The sequence below is a fragment of the Mandrillus leucophaeus genome, unplaced genomic scaffold (assembly GCF_000951045.1).
Source record: "Mandrillus leucophaeus isolate KB7577 unplaced genomic scaffold, Mleu.le_1.0 Scaffold708, whole genome shotgun sequence".
In the NCBI taxonomy this organism is placed as follows: domain Eukaryota; kingdom Metazoa; phylum Chordata; class Mammalia; order Primates; family Cercopithecidae; genus Mandrillus; species Mandrillus leucophaeus.
In genome coordinates this window covers 487,493-500,665 of record NW_012107675.1, presented here as the reverse complement: position 1 = coordinate 500,665, position 13,173 = coordinate 487,493, and the positions used below count along the sequence as shown (strand labels likewise).

General features: G+C 43.3%; 1 protein-coding gene across 1 annotated transcript in view; it reads left to right on the top strand.

Moving 5' to 3' along the window:
- The window catches only part of SASH1 (SAM and SH3 domain containing 1), a 233,926-nt gene that overhangs the window by 60,383 nt on the left and 160,370 nt on the right, over positions 1-13,173 (top strand). Inside the window, exon 2 of the mRNA XM_011964815.1 lies at positions 6,187-6,315. Within this exon, the coding sequence (XP_011820205.1) occupies positions 6,187-6,315 (129 nt within the window). The remainder of the gene's footprint in view (positions 1-6,186; positions 6,316-13,173) is intronic.

The following is a 13,173-nucleotide window of genomic DNA, read 5'->3' as shown; positions in this document are numbered from 1 at the left end:
GCATATGTTGTTACATGTTAAAACTTTTTCCTGAGACAAACTATACTTCCAGCTCAACCCGTCTGTAGAAACACTGGGAATGATACCTCAGAGAAAAGTATTTGAGATCAGTTATTACAGTCAATGAATTTCTCCAGAACGACGACGGTGTGGCAGAAAGTGATGACAGAGCTGGTGAGAACAGTAACATTACACAGATTCAATGAGGCTGAACAAGAAAACCAGAATGAAAGGCATTTTTATGGTTGTAGCAATTTCACCTGAAAGGTTGCTAAAAGTGTTTATCGCCTTAAAATCTTTAAACAAGCTAATTAAGAGTGGAAACACCTTGAGAAGTCATTCAAAAAATCAGTTAGGTTTCATTGTACCATAGTGATTTCTTTTTTTGGTGGATTTAGCTTGGAGGGGATGTATATATCTTCATCCATCCCTCTTCAAACAAGGAGCAATGTAAACATAACAATTTATATTATGTAAAATATATATGTACTTATTATTAAGGACAGAAAAGGTAAAGAAACAATAAATGAGTCAACAGCAACAGTGTCTTTCTGTCAACTTTGGGGAGTTAGAGCAACACACAAGAGTTTTCCCTTGGGGAAAACTTTACAGATACATAAAATAGGAGGATCACACATTCGTTTGCATACAATCTGCATGCAACAGATCACATTGTATCTCCTGATGTTTTCAAATGGTTTTTTTTTTCTTTTTATTTTTTTCCCCTCCCAAGTCTGTCAACTTATTCTAAACTGGAAGTGACATCTGGGGAAAGAAGAGCAGAAATAACAAAAGTAATGATACAAATGCCTTTTGTTTTCATAGTAGTTTTAGGTTTTCCATTTTCCAGAGACAGAAGTGAATTGGGATAAATCTCAGAAATACTGTGAAACCAATTGTTGAGGGAACAGTGCTCTGTGTCTTTTCTCCTTAATTGCAACAGCAGTCCACCCTGCTCGGTACAATGCCCCTTATCTCTGTCTTTTTATGTTGGTTGTATGAAAGACGGGTGTTTGGGACAAAGGTGCTCTGTGGCTTTGGGGGAAGGTTATAGAAGTTTGTTGTCCGTTGAGCTGACATGGGTGATGACTCCATAGATTTAATTTAAATCTGCCGCAAGTGAAATGGATTGTCATATATACGGACAGATGCTGTGACCAGGTTCTGTAATAACAAAAGGAAAGAGAACTTGAATCTGCATGTATCTCTTTTCTTGTTTTGAAAGAAAGGGGTGGGAAAATTCTCATAAAAATATCATGTGACTCAAAATTTCACAATTTTCTCAAAAAATTATTTTGAGGAAATAAAGTTTTCCCATGTACCTAAACTTGAACTAATATTGCTTAAGCTTAATGCCAGAGAACCAGAGAGAGAAAATAAGAAAGAAGTGAAACAGATGAGGCAAGCAATGAACTCCAGACCAGAAACTTCTGAACACCTTAAAAGGTTTAAAAAAGAATCCGTTTCAGTGTTTTAATCATGATATTTATTATAATAAATGTAGAGATGATTTAAAGTCTTATTAAAGAATCCATTTCAGTGTTTTAATCACGATATATGTTATAATAAGTGTAGAGATGATTTAAAGTCTTATTATAGTTACAAGTTTATTTTGCAACATCAGTGCTTGACATTAGTATGGTGGGATGCTGACTCAGACATAGATTTTGTGTTTCCATAAAGATGCAGCATGTGGTCCTATGGAAACCTCAGCTGCATTATTTAAATTTCCTGCAGACTCATGTTGCAAGTATTTTTAGTAAAATTAAATATTTTTATGGAGTAGGTCTGTAACTATCTCAAGGAACAAGCTGAATAAAAATAATGCAAACATTGTCAGACAGTCCTGAAAAAGCATAGTTTTTTAAAGACTGCTTTATTGAGGTATGATTGATAAGTAAAAAGCTGTGCATATTGAATGTATACAACTCGATGAGTTTGGGAATAAGTATATGCCACTACCATCAACGTCATAAACATATCCATCACTCCCAGAGTTTCATCCCCCCCCCCATATAACATAGAAATGATGATTATCCTTATTATTTCATGTTGTAAAGCCTGAATTTTGAGTGGGTAAAGAAAATCATCGGGTGGTTGGTTGGTTTCATTGATTGGAATGTAAAGGATTCTTTTTGTGGGATGGCAGACAAAACCCACTCTTAAAAACACACATATGCATTCTTCTATTCTGTTGCCTTTCTTGGCGTTTAAATCATCAAGACTGATGGAAGTGGTAACTATGGGTACTTACTGCACATCTGGAAAGTAATTTGGGAAGATGTAAAAGCAGCTGTGCCACCCTGTTCTAATTATTATCTGGAGTGAGGAGTGGCTATTACGGCATATCGTAGGTTGTGAAATGCTGGCTTTCTTTGGCCTGAGTTGAGTTGAACAGCTGCTCTTTTCCTCAGGAGCAACAAATATATTTTTCAGGTCCCCAGATTATTGGGGGAGTTTTGAGTGATTGGGAATGGGATAGAGAATTTCACTCGTAGGGAAAACAGAACTGAAGTGAAGAGTTGGCTTGTTGTTGATTTTATGATATTGTGAAATATATTTTTGGTCTTAATCTTGTTTTCTGGCAAACTCCTAAAACCCTTGGAATCTCCAGAGTGATAGGTGTATTTTTTTGTATGTTAATGAGTTGACTGATGGCTGGCCACTCTAGGTAGCTTCAGAATGGAGGTTGGTCACAGCAAAGACCCAGGTTGGATTAGAGGGTTGGGACTTTTAGCCCCAACCTCTGGGGAGGGGAAAGGGGCTGAAGGTTGAGCTGCTAGTCAGTGGCCTTTGATTTAATCAATCATGCCTACGTAATGAAGCTTCCATAAAAACCCCAACAGACTGGGTTCTGGGAGCTTCTGGATAGCTGAACACGTAGAGGTTTGTGTAGGGTGGAGGGTCTGGCGGGGGCAGGGAAGCTCCAACTCCCTTCCCCAGTACTCTGCCCTATGCATCTCTTCATCTCTTCATACTTCATTGGTATCCTTTGTGAATTCTTTTAAAATAAGTCAGTAAATGTAAGTATAGTGTTTGCCCAAGTTTTCCGAGCCACTCTAGCAAATTAATTGAGCCCCAAAAGGGGGTCGTGGGAACCCCAATTTGTAGCAGGGAAAACAACCTGGAGCTTGCTTCTGGCATCAGAAGTGAAGAGCAGTCTTCTAGGACTGAGCCTTCAGCCTGTGGGTTATGAGGCTGTCTCCAGTTTGGTAGTGTCAGATTTGAACTGGAAAACACCCAGCTGGTGTCCGCTGCAGAACTTGCTGCTTCTTTGGTCTCTGCCTGCCTTGGTCTTCCAGAGTGCTGGCATTACAGGCGTGAGCCAGGCGCCTGGCCCCAGGTGCTCGAATAGCTGAGGCAGCTGTGGCATCGAGCCCTTCCCTCCCAGGGGCTGGCGCTTTGCTCTCCTAGTCACAGCTGTCAGGAGCTGGTGGTCAGAACCCACGCCCCCATGGGAGCTGCTCTTCTGCCCTCCTTCTCTCTTAAAGTTTCCTCCAGGAGTTCCCTCAGTCCTCTTCGGGGTGTGTGTTGATGGGGTTACGGGGGATGCGTGGGAGAAGGCCTGCTTCGAGCCTCCAGGAGGAACTGCTTGTTGCTCTCTGGGTGCTCTCAGGCCACTACTGCATGGAGGGCGTGGGGACCGCAGGTGAAGGTTACTGAAAGACTGGTACATTTGGGGTTTATATTGTAGGATGGGTGATGGTGCATGAAAGGATCTCAGTGGGGAAGATTCCATCTGATCTTTAGCAAGGTCATTTGGGTGGCAGGTTGGGCAAAGTTGGGCCATCGGGAGGCCGTAGATGGAAATGGTCGAGTTGTGATCCTGGGGCATGTGTGGTTGAGTTGTGATGAGTCGGAAGATCCTCAGGATCCTAATATCAGTTTATCATGCTGTATTTCAGGAACCTCACCTTAAGATATTCTGTTCTGGCTCCCTCTTCTTCCAAGACAGATTCTGGGTTTTTGTTTTGTGTTTGAGATGGAGTCTCACTCTGTCACCCAGGCTGAAGTACAGTGGTGGGATCTCAGCCCACTGCAACCACCGCCTCCTGATCTCAGGCAATTCTTGTGCTTCAGCCTCCCGAGTAGCTGGGATTACAGGTGTGTGCCACCATGCCCAGCTAATTTTTGTACTTTTAGTAGAGATGGGATTTCACCATGTTGGCCAGGCTGGTCTCGAACTCCTGACCTCAGGTGATCTACCCGCCGGCTTGGCCTCCCAAAGTGCTGGGATTACAGGCGTGAGCCACCGCGCCCGGCCCAGGTTCTGTTTTCAGGCAGTTTCCTTTCCTGGAGGCAGTACAGCAGAGGCCAGGAAGCTGAGCGCCACGGTGTGTGTCCTTAGAGGGGCAGCAGCAGATTCCGTCTTGACCTTTGCTGTTTTTCTACTGAACACTTGACAGTAGATGACATTTTGAAGAGGGGGGGGTCTCCCACCTTGCCTGCTGTGTCAGTCCAGACTGTGGGCTCAGACAGACAAGACTGATTGTAGTGAAGGAGTGACTTTTGTCCAGACACATTCAAAGATCTTCCTGGCCTTGGAAGAGTCCTTCTTGTCTCCACGCTGTGCTAGGAACTTTGAGGCCATCAGCTCAAACGCAGAACACGTTATTGGTGGGGAAGCAAGGAGCTTTCGAAAGTGTCATTTTCTCCTGTTTCGGTTTCTCCTCTCCCGTGGTTCTGTAAAATCAGTGAATGCAGAAGTAGGGTAGAGATGATCCTTGATCTGCCCCAGGCCTCCTGACCAGGGTGTAGGTCTTTAGCAGAAAGGCTTTGGGAGAAATCCAACTCGCAAGCCCTGCTTGCATCTAAGCCTGCTTTGCAGTGTTAGGCGTGTGTTGCTATGGGCAGTGCACCAACATTAAATAACTGAAGGGCTGGCTAGCAGTCTGTAAAATGGAAAATGTGTGTGTGGCTTTAGGTGATCTAAAAGTCGTATTTTCCTTGGTTGTCTTGGTAAAGTCATTTATTTAAATCAAAGAGCAGAATGTTGGGAGGTTAAAAAAAAAAAAAAAAGAGCTGGAGGAGAGGTCTTTCTGAATGAGTGAATGGGTAGAAGAAATGGCATAACTTACAAATGTACAAGGCATTTCTGTCATCCTCCCTGTGTGTATTCAGGTGTGTATTTAGGAATCCATTGCTCTAAAGGAAGACTATAGTGTGGAACAAAATCTTGCAGTGAGTATTACACTGTGAGAGATTTTTAGCACTTACTACATGCCAGGTGGACTACATGAGCCAGCTAAGGTCTAAGCGCCTCACACATGTTACTCCAGTAGTCCTCACTGAAGTAGATGCTATGATTATTCAGTGTTCCTCGGAGGTTAAGAGACATACCTAAGGCCACTTAACCAGTACAAGGCTCAGTGGAGCTGGGGGGAAGCTCAGAATGAGCTCTAGAGCAATTACGTGGCACTTGCCTTGGGGAAGAAACAAGTGACATGTTTACTTATTTATGCAGGTGAATTTGTAACGTGTACTCTTGCACCTGGACTTGGAATGCCTAGTGAATAAAAAGTCTAATGAATAATATGAATATTAATGACCATAATAATGAATATTGATGAATACTAATGACTAATGAATAAAAAGATTTTCCACTTTTCTGAGGGTCTCCTGAGAGGTGCAGTGAGATCTGTCTCAGATTCTATTCTCTGCCAGTTCCTGAATTCTCAGGCTCCCATCGGAATCCCTGAGAGGGGTCCTGACATTGTCTCTTTTATGAGCTTCCCAGGAGGTGGTGATGCAGGCCAGGGGCCACACTGGGCATTAGGAGCCTCTTCCTCACACAGTGCCTTTGCTGAAGGTGCTTCCCTGGTGTTTCCTCTCTTAGCCCTGCTAGGCAGGCAGAGAGATGGGTGTCGAAGACCCTGATGTTGGCACCAGACCGTCCCAGGTTGGAAAGCTGGCCTCTGTGCTTCTTAGTCCCGGGATTTGTGGGCAGTCGCTCAACTTCTTTGAGCTCCTGTTTACCCATCAATACAAGTGAGGAAAAAACAGGCCCCTGTCAGAGGGCTGCCCTGAGGAGTAGGAGATCCTGTACGTGAAACAACCTGGCACTTGATGTTTCCCGCTTAAATACCGGCCTTTATTACTATAAACTCTACATAGAGGGAGGTCTGATGGCTGTGAGCTTTTCCCGGGTGCACTGACCTGACCGCCTTTGTTTTTCTACCCCTTCAGGACGGTTCGCTGGGAAACATCGATGACCTGGCGCAGCAGTATGCAGATTATTACAACACCTGTTTCTCCGACGTGTGCGAGAGGATGGAGGAGCTGCGGAAACGGCGGGTTTCCCAGGACCTGGATGTGGTGAGTGGGAATCCTGAGAATATATTTTTGTGAGCAGAGCTGCTCCAATTTGGGCTTCTCCTTGGTCCTTCTCCCAGTGCTAGCTGTTCCTGGGGTATCAATCTGTAGGCTACTGCACTAGTATGGGGTAAAAAGTTCAGATCCCTAAAGGACAGACCCAGTTCTGCTGCGGATATCAAACTGAGTGAGTGTTGGCTGGAGCAATAGGATCGAACCTTTGCATTCATTAAAAGAATAGATTTTTATTTTTATTTTTATTTTTTTAACTTAAGGAAAAAGTATGTTTTTACTATTCACCAGTGTATACTACATTTTTTATTGACTCTAAGCCCAAAGGATGTCTAGGCTAATTATTTCCCCCTTTTCATTCCTTTTTTCTTTTCTTTTGGAAAGCAACATAAAATTTAAAGGAACAATGAATTGCCTGTAGTCTCTCACCTAGCAATAATCACATTGATGTTTTAGTAGGTATCCTTCCAATGTTTTTGTGGGCATTTAAAAATCAGCAAAACTAGTCCACTGCTAAAGACACTTTTTTTCTTTTTTTTTTTGAGATGGAGTTTCGCTTTTGTCCCCCAGGCTGGAGTGCAATGGTGCGATCTCAGCTCACTGCAACTTCCGCCTCCCGGGTTCAAGCGATTCTCCTGCCTCAGCCCCCCAAGTAGCTGGGATTACAGGCATGCACCACCACGGCCGGCTAATTTTGTGTTTTTAGTAGACACAGGGTTTCTACTCGTTGGTCAGGCTGGTCTCGAACTCCCAACCCCCTCCCAAAGTGCTGGGATTACAGGCGTGAGCCACCATGCCCGGCCTAAAGACACTATATATAGATAAAATCATATTTTTAATATATATAAAATCAGTGAAACAATGCTGTATCTATATATTAAAAAAAACTTCTTCTTTTATTACTTAACATTGTATTGTAGCTCATATTCCCTGTCCTTGAAATTCCTTGTCATCACCATCTTTCATGGCTATGTTCTCCTCTCACTCAGGTGCATTGAAATAAATTTGGCTGTTTGTGAAAACCTTTATGTGTATAGTCAGTGGCACATTTGGCCTTGTATGTGATAAACAGTAACTAAATAGTGTAGGTGCTATATATTTAATTTTTATGTATACTAGTAGTTCAGAATTGTATATTTGCTATAAAATATCATAAAAGCTTCTGCATTTCTCAGTGTAAATATCTTACTATTGGATTCACTTTAGTTCCGTGCCTTTCAAATAGTTTTGTTTCATTATGCCAACCTCAGGACCTCCTCAAGAAATGGGGTTGAAGCAGAAGAAAATGTTCAACCCTCTGTATCTCCTCATCCAGACCTGTTCCTTTTGAGCCATCTCAGATAGTGGGGGCTGCATGGATATGTTTTAACTAACAGAGTTCCTCAACCTTTAAAAAAATGTTTGAAAACTAAGCTGGGCATGGTGGCTCACGCCTGTGATCCCAGCACTTCCAGAGGCTGAGGCTGGTGGATCACCTGAGGTCGGGAGTTGGAGACCAGCCTGACCAACATGGAGAATCTCTACTAAAAAATATAAAATTAGCCAGGCGTGGTGGCACATGCCTCTAATCCCAGCTACTCAGCAGGCTGAGGCAGGAGAATCACTTGAACCTGCTGAGAGGCAGAGGTTGTGGTGAGCCAAGATCGCGCCATTGCACTCCGACCTGGGCAACAAGAGTGAAAGTCCGTTTCGGAAAAAAAAAGAAAAAAAAAAAATTGAAAACTGCTGATTCAATTGAATCCTTATTTATCCTCCTTCTACCTCCTATTTGTCTACTTAGGGTAAGCACACACACAAATAATAATTAAGTAACTAATTTAGAACTAATTAAGAACAGAGAATTCTTTGTTAATAATTATTTTTATGTTATATACAAGGGTTCTGTGATTCCTCTCTTATAAGAGACCCAGCAAGGGGTTGGGTACCCCTGCTGTATATTCTGTAAGTGAACATAATCTGTTTCCACTGTGAGACTAGGATGTTCTTATGTACTGTTATTTACTTTCTTAACCACGTAAAGATTCCTTGGATCAGGAGTAACAATATATCATGACTGCCAAATATTAATTGATTCTCTTTCTTTTATGTTCACCAATTTAGTAGTTGCAGGGATGGGAGTTAAAGTTGACTGAGGCTGAGAAGTGTCATCCAGGGGCTGAAAGCCATCACCTCGGGAGCCTGACGCCTTAGCCCAGGTGGGCGGCAGCACTGTCAATGGCTTGTTTCCTTTAACTTTGCTCCTTGACATGTGTGAACGCTGGGGTTATTTCCTCCTTTGGAAAGTAACTTTATGTGTCAAAAGACTCCCACACTCTTAAAATTCGTTAGGCTCTCCTGTTGGAGCATAGTTAATGAAAAAATACTTTCATTTTGGCAAGATTACCACAGGACAACTTAAATATTGCATAATGCCCTGAATTCTTGAATGTTTCAATTCTTCTTCTTCTTTTTTTTTTTTTTTTGAGATGAGGTTTCGCTTCTGTTGCCTAGGCTGGAGTGCAATGACGTGATCTGGGCTCACCACCACCTCTCTCTGCCTCCCGGGTTCAAGTGATTCTCCTGCCTCAGCCTCCCGAGTAGCAGGGCTTACAGGCATCCACCACCATGCCCGGCTAATTTTTTTTTTTGTTTTTTAGTAGAGATGGGGATTCTCCATGTTGGTCAGGCTGGTCTCGAACTCCTGACCTCAGGTGATCTACCCACCTTGGCCTCGCAAAGTGCTGGGGATTACAGGCGTGAGCCACCACGCCTGGCCAGAATGTTGTAACTCTTGCCTGGCCAGAATGTTGTAACTCTTGCCTCTAATGATGGTCTGGTAGGACTCTGTGGCCTCCTTAGACATTTTACTGTGCTTGAGGAAATGATTGCTGTGAACTGGCGAAAGATGGACCACTGACACAACACTAAACTGCTCTTCTCAGGATTCTAGCTGGTTAGGAGTTGGGGTTACTATCGTCATCCCATGGTGTTTGGGAACCTTGGAAGGCAGCTTCTAGGTAGGAGAGAAAGTCTGCCCATCGGTGGGATAAATAACCACCTTCTCGTTCAAACAGGTGGGGCTAATTTGGTGTGCTCTGTTCCAAAACCGCAGAAAACAATGTGGGGGAAAAAAACACCACATGAGCTTAATTAGTTCCCATCAAAAGTACAAGAAGTTGGTGGTGGGTAAAGTTGATGGGAGCTGATTCAAGCCAGACTGGAAGCATGACTGTTCATTCTTTAAATTGTAGTTAGCGGCCGGACACGGTGGCTCACGCCTGTAATCCTAGCACTTTGGGAGGCTGAGGAGGGCGGATCATGAGGTCAGGAGATCGAGACCATCCTGGCTAACATGGTGAAACCTGGCTCTACTAAAAAATAGAAAAAATTAGCTGGGGTGGTAGTAGGCGCCTGTAGTCCCAGCTACTCGGGAGGCTTAGGCAGGAGAATGGCATGAACCCAGGAGGCGGAGCTTGCAGTGAGCCAGGATCCTGCCACTGTACTCCAGCCTGGGTGACAGAGTGAGACTCCATCTCAAAAAAAAAAAAAAAAATTGTAGTTAGCGAGTAAGACCCCAAATTGGCATATTCAGATTCTCTCTCTCTCTCTCTCTTTTTTTTTTTTTTGAGACAGAGTTTTGGTCTTGTTGCCCAGGCTGGAGTGCAATGGCATGGTCTCAGCACACTGCAACCTCTGCTTCCTGGGTTAAGCAATTCCCTTACCTCAGCCTCCCAGTTGCTGGGATTACAGGCTTGCACCACCATGCCCGACTAATTTTTGTATTTTTAGTAGAGATGGGGTTTTGCCATGTTGGCCAGGCTGGCCTCAAACTCCCGACCTCAGATGATCTGCCTGTCTTGCCCTCCCAAAGTGCTGGGATTACAGGTGTGAGTCACTGCATCCAGCCTTCAGATTCTCTTTCTATGAAATTCCAGACAAGTTGCAGTGGAAAAGGGAAATTCTAAAACTGGCAAGGATCGGGTTTAGGTGCTGGATGTTTCCTGTGTCACTCACATGGCTCCGTAGTCTAGATGTCCATGTTAGATGTGTTTTGAGGCTAGTCATCATTTAGGCTATGACACAACGCTATCAGCCTCCTGAAAGTTCCCTCTCACAGTGCTTAACACTTTTGACTCTTCCTGGGGACTCATTTCCTTGAAATGCTGTGACTTCCAGTCTGTCATGTTCCCTTTTATTGCATTAGAATTTTACATATATTTCTAATCTTTCAATTCTGCCTTCAGATAAGTAAACAATATGCTTTCCCTCCTGGCTGCTTGGTTGGAGCAACTTCAGGTCTGAGGACCTGCAGCTTAATTATTTCTTTCTTTCTTTCTTTCTTTTTTTTTTTTTTGAGATGGAGTTCACTCTTGTTGCCCAGGCTGGGGTGCATTGGCACAATCTCGGCTCACTGTAACCTCCGCCTCCTGGGTTCAAGTGATTCTCTTGCATTAGCCTCCCAAGTAGCTGGGATTACAGGTGTGTGCCACCACTCCTGGCTAATATTTTGTATTTAGTAGAGATGGGGTTTCACCATGTTGGTCAGGTTGGTCTCAAACTCCTGACCTCAGGTGATCTACCTGCCTCGGCCTCCCAAAGAGTTGGGATTATAGGCATGAGCCACTGCGACCAGTCAGTTTCTTTCTATGCTTGTCAGCAGCCCTGTCAAAGCTGAATGCAAGATGGCTTTGAGACAAAATAATGTTAAAAGCAGAAGAGGAAATATGCAGTAACATGTTAGAAGTCTCAGACATTTTATAGGGAAAAAGTAGCATTAGATTTGTTGTGTCTGCTCTAGAAAAAGTCATTTTAGAAGACAGCCTTGGGGACAGAGAATTTTGGGTGACGGGTTGACTTGGTTTATGGCTTTGTTTCATTCTAAATCTTCTGGGTGAATTTAGGAGATTGAAGAAATAGTCTACAGATAGAATACTTAGATATTTGTGTTTGACTTTAAAAAGTCAAAAAATGCGTTGTCCTTAAGAGCTAATTATGTATCAACTGAAGAACAAACAAAACAAAAGGGCACTCAGCCCACCGAGTTGCTTGTCTTAACCCTGAAAAACAAAAGGTTTTGATAATTATGTTAGTAATTAACTTTCTGGACTAGATGTCAAGCTCTTTCTCTAGGACGTAATCACCCGGATCCTGACTGGAATAATGCATTTGATAAAGTGTCTTTGGAGCCAGTTAGTTTTGATGAAGACAACAGAGAGTACAGATGGGTAAAAATTCAACAATATAAACGGATATTACGATTCACATTTATAACTATGGTGAGAGTTTTTATTTAGCACCAAATGGGCCCTACAGGAATGATGTGTTTGGACCACAGCCTTTCCCTCTGCTGGGGACTGGGACATTAGTGCTTGTGAACAGCAGGGAAGTTGCCCATATCTCTCCACATTTGGCACAATCCCTGGGTACCATGTGTTTTTTTGGCTGGGAGAAGCTGCAATCAGAAATGCTAGTAGCTTTCCAAGTCCATAATGGCCCAACTCGAATGATGCTAAGTCTGACATCTGTCAAAGTGACACCGTGGTCAGGAAAGGAACACACTCAAGGTGGCCTCTGTTGCTGGCAGTATCAGCTTCCTCAGCATCTTTGAGGTGGAATCTGTGTGAGTATTGGCAGAAAACAAGTTCGTGCAGTTGTTGATGTGGCACGGAGCTGAGAGAAGTCCCTACCTCCAGCAGCACTCTGTTGATGATGACATACTCATCAGCAGCTGAAACCTGGCCCAGCTTCTGTGCCACTTTGTTGTCATGACTGTGTGAATACAAGGAAAAAGGAGCCCAGGTGGAGATGCACTGAGGTCTTTAAGGACCGGGAATGTCAATAAAAACATTGCATATTATAACTGTGAAAGGTCATAGCAGAACTATTGCTGGCTGGGTGCAGTGGCTCACACCTGTAATCCCAGCACTTTGGGAGGCCAAGGCGGGCAGATCACTTGAGGTCAGGAGTTCAAGACCAACCTGGCTAACATGGTGAAACCCCATCTCTACCAAAAATACAAAGTTACCCAGGTGTGGTGGTGTGCACCTATAATCCCAGCTACTTGGGAGGCTGAGAAAGGAGAATCGCTTAAACCTGGGAGGTGAGATTGCAGTGAGCCAAGATCATGCCAGTTTACTCTAGCCTGGGTGCCACAGTGAGACTGCATCTCAAAAAAAAAAAAAAAAAAAAAAAAGAAAGAGAACCATTGTTAATGGTGTAAGAATGACTTATCATTCCTTGCAATTTTAATAACTTAAACCTTCCAAATATAGTTCTGGATCAAGACAGAGGCAATAAGAGTAGTGTCCGTTGTGACTGGTGCTAATTGTCAGAGCCTCCTTTGGCTGTACCGCCCCCTCTCCAAGCTGGAGCAAGACTCCTTACCTGGGCTTGTTGCAGTGAGCAAGAGGGTGTAAGAAACACTGATGGAAAGAGGTTGAGGGAGTCACAGACTTGGTTCAAATTCTGGCTGTTTTACTTACCTGGCCCTGGCCTCTGTTTCCCAATTTATAAAATGTGGGTAAAATATCTCAAAGTTATTAGAGGCATAAATGAAAAAAATTGTTTCATCATAAGTGACTGTAACTGTTGATTTCTTTCCCTTCCTTTCTATTCTGAGTTGAAAAATCCCCGCAGTAATGCTGAAGAGTATCCATTACTTGTACTTCATTAATATTTATTCAAGTGAGTACAGGGATTTTTTTTATAGCTTTTTATGTTGGAAATGTGAACATCTATAAAGATCACAATATCGTGAACATCCTGTGCCTGGTACCCACATCCACAGCTAGCAGCATCCTGCCATCGTTTCATCTTCACACCCCACTCACACTTAATGTTTTTTTTTTTTTTTTTTTTTTGAAGGCGGAG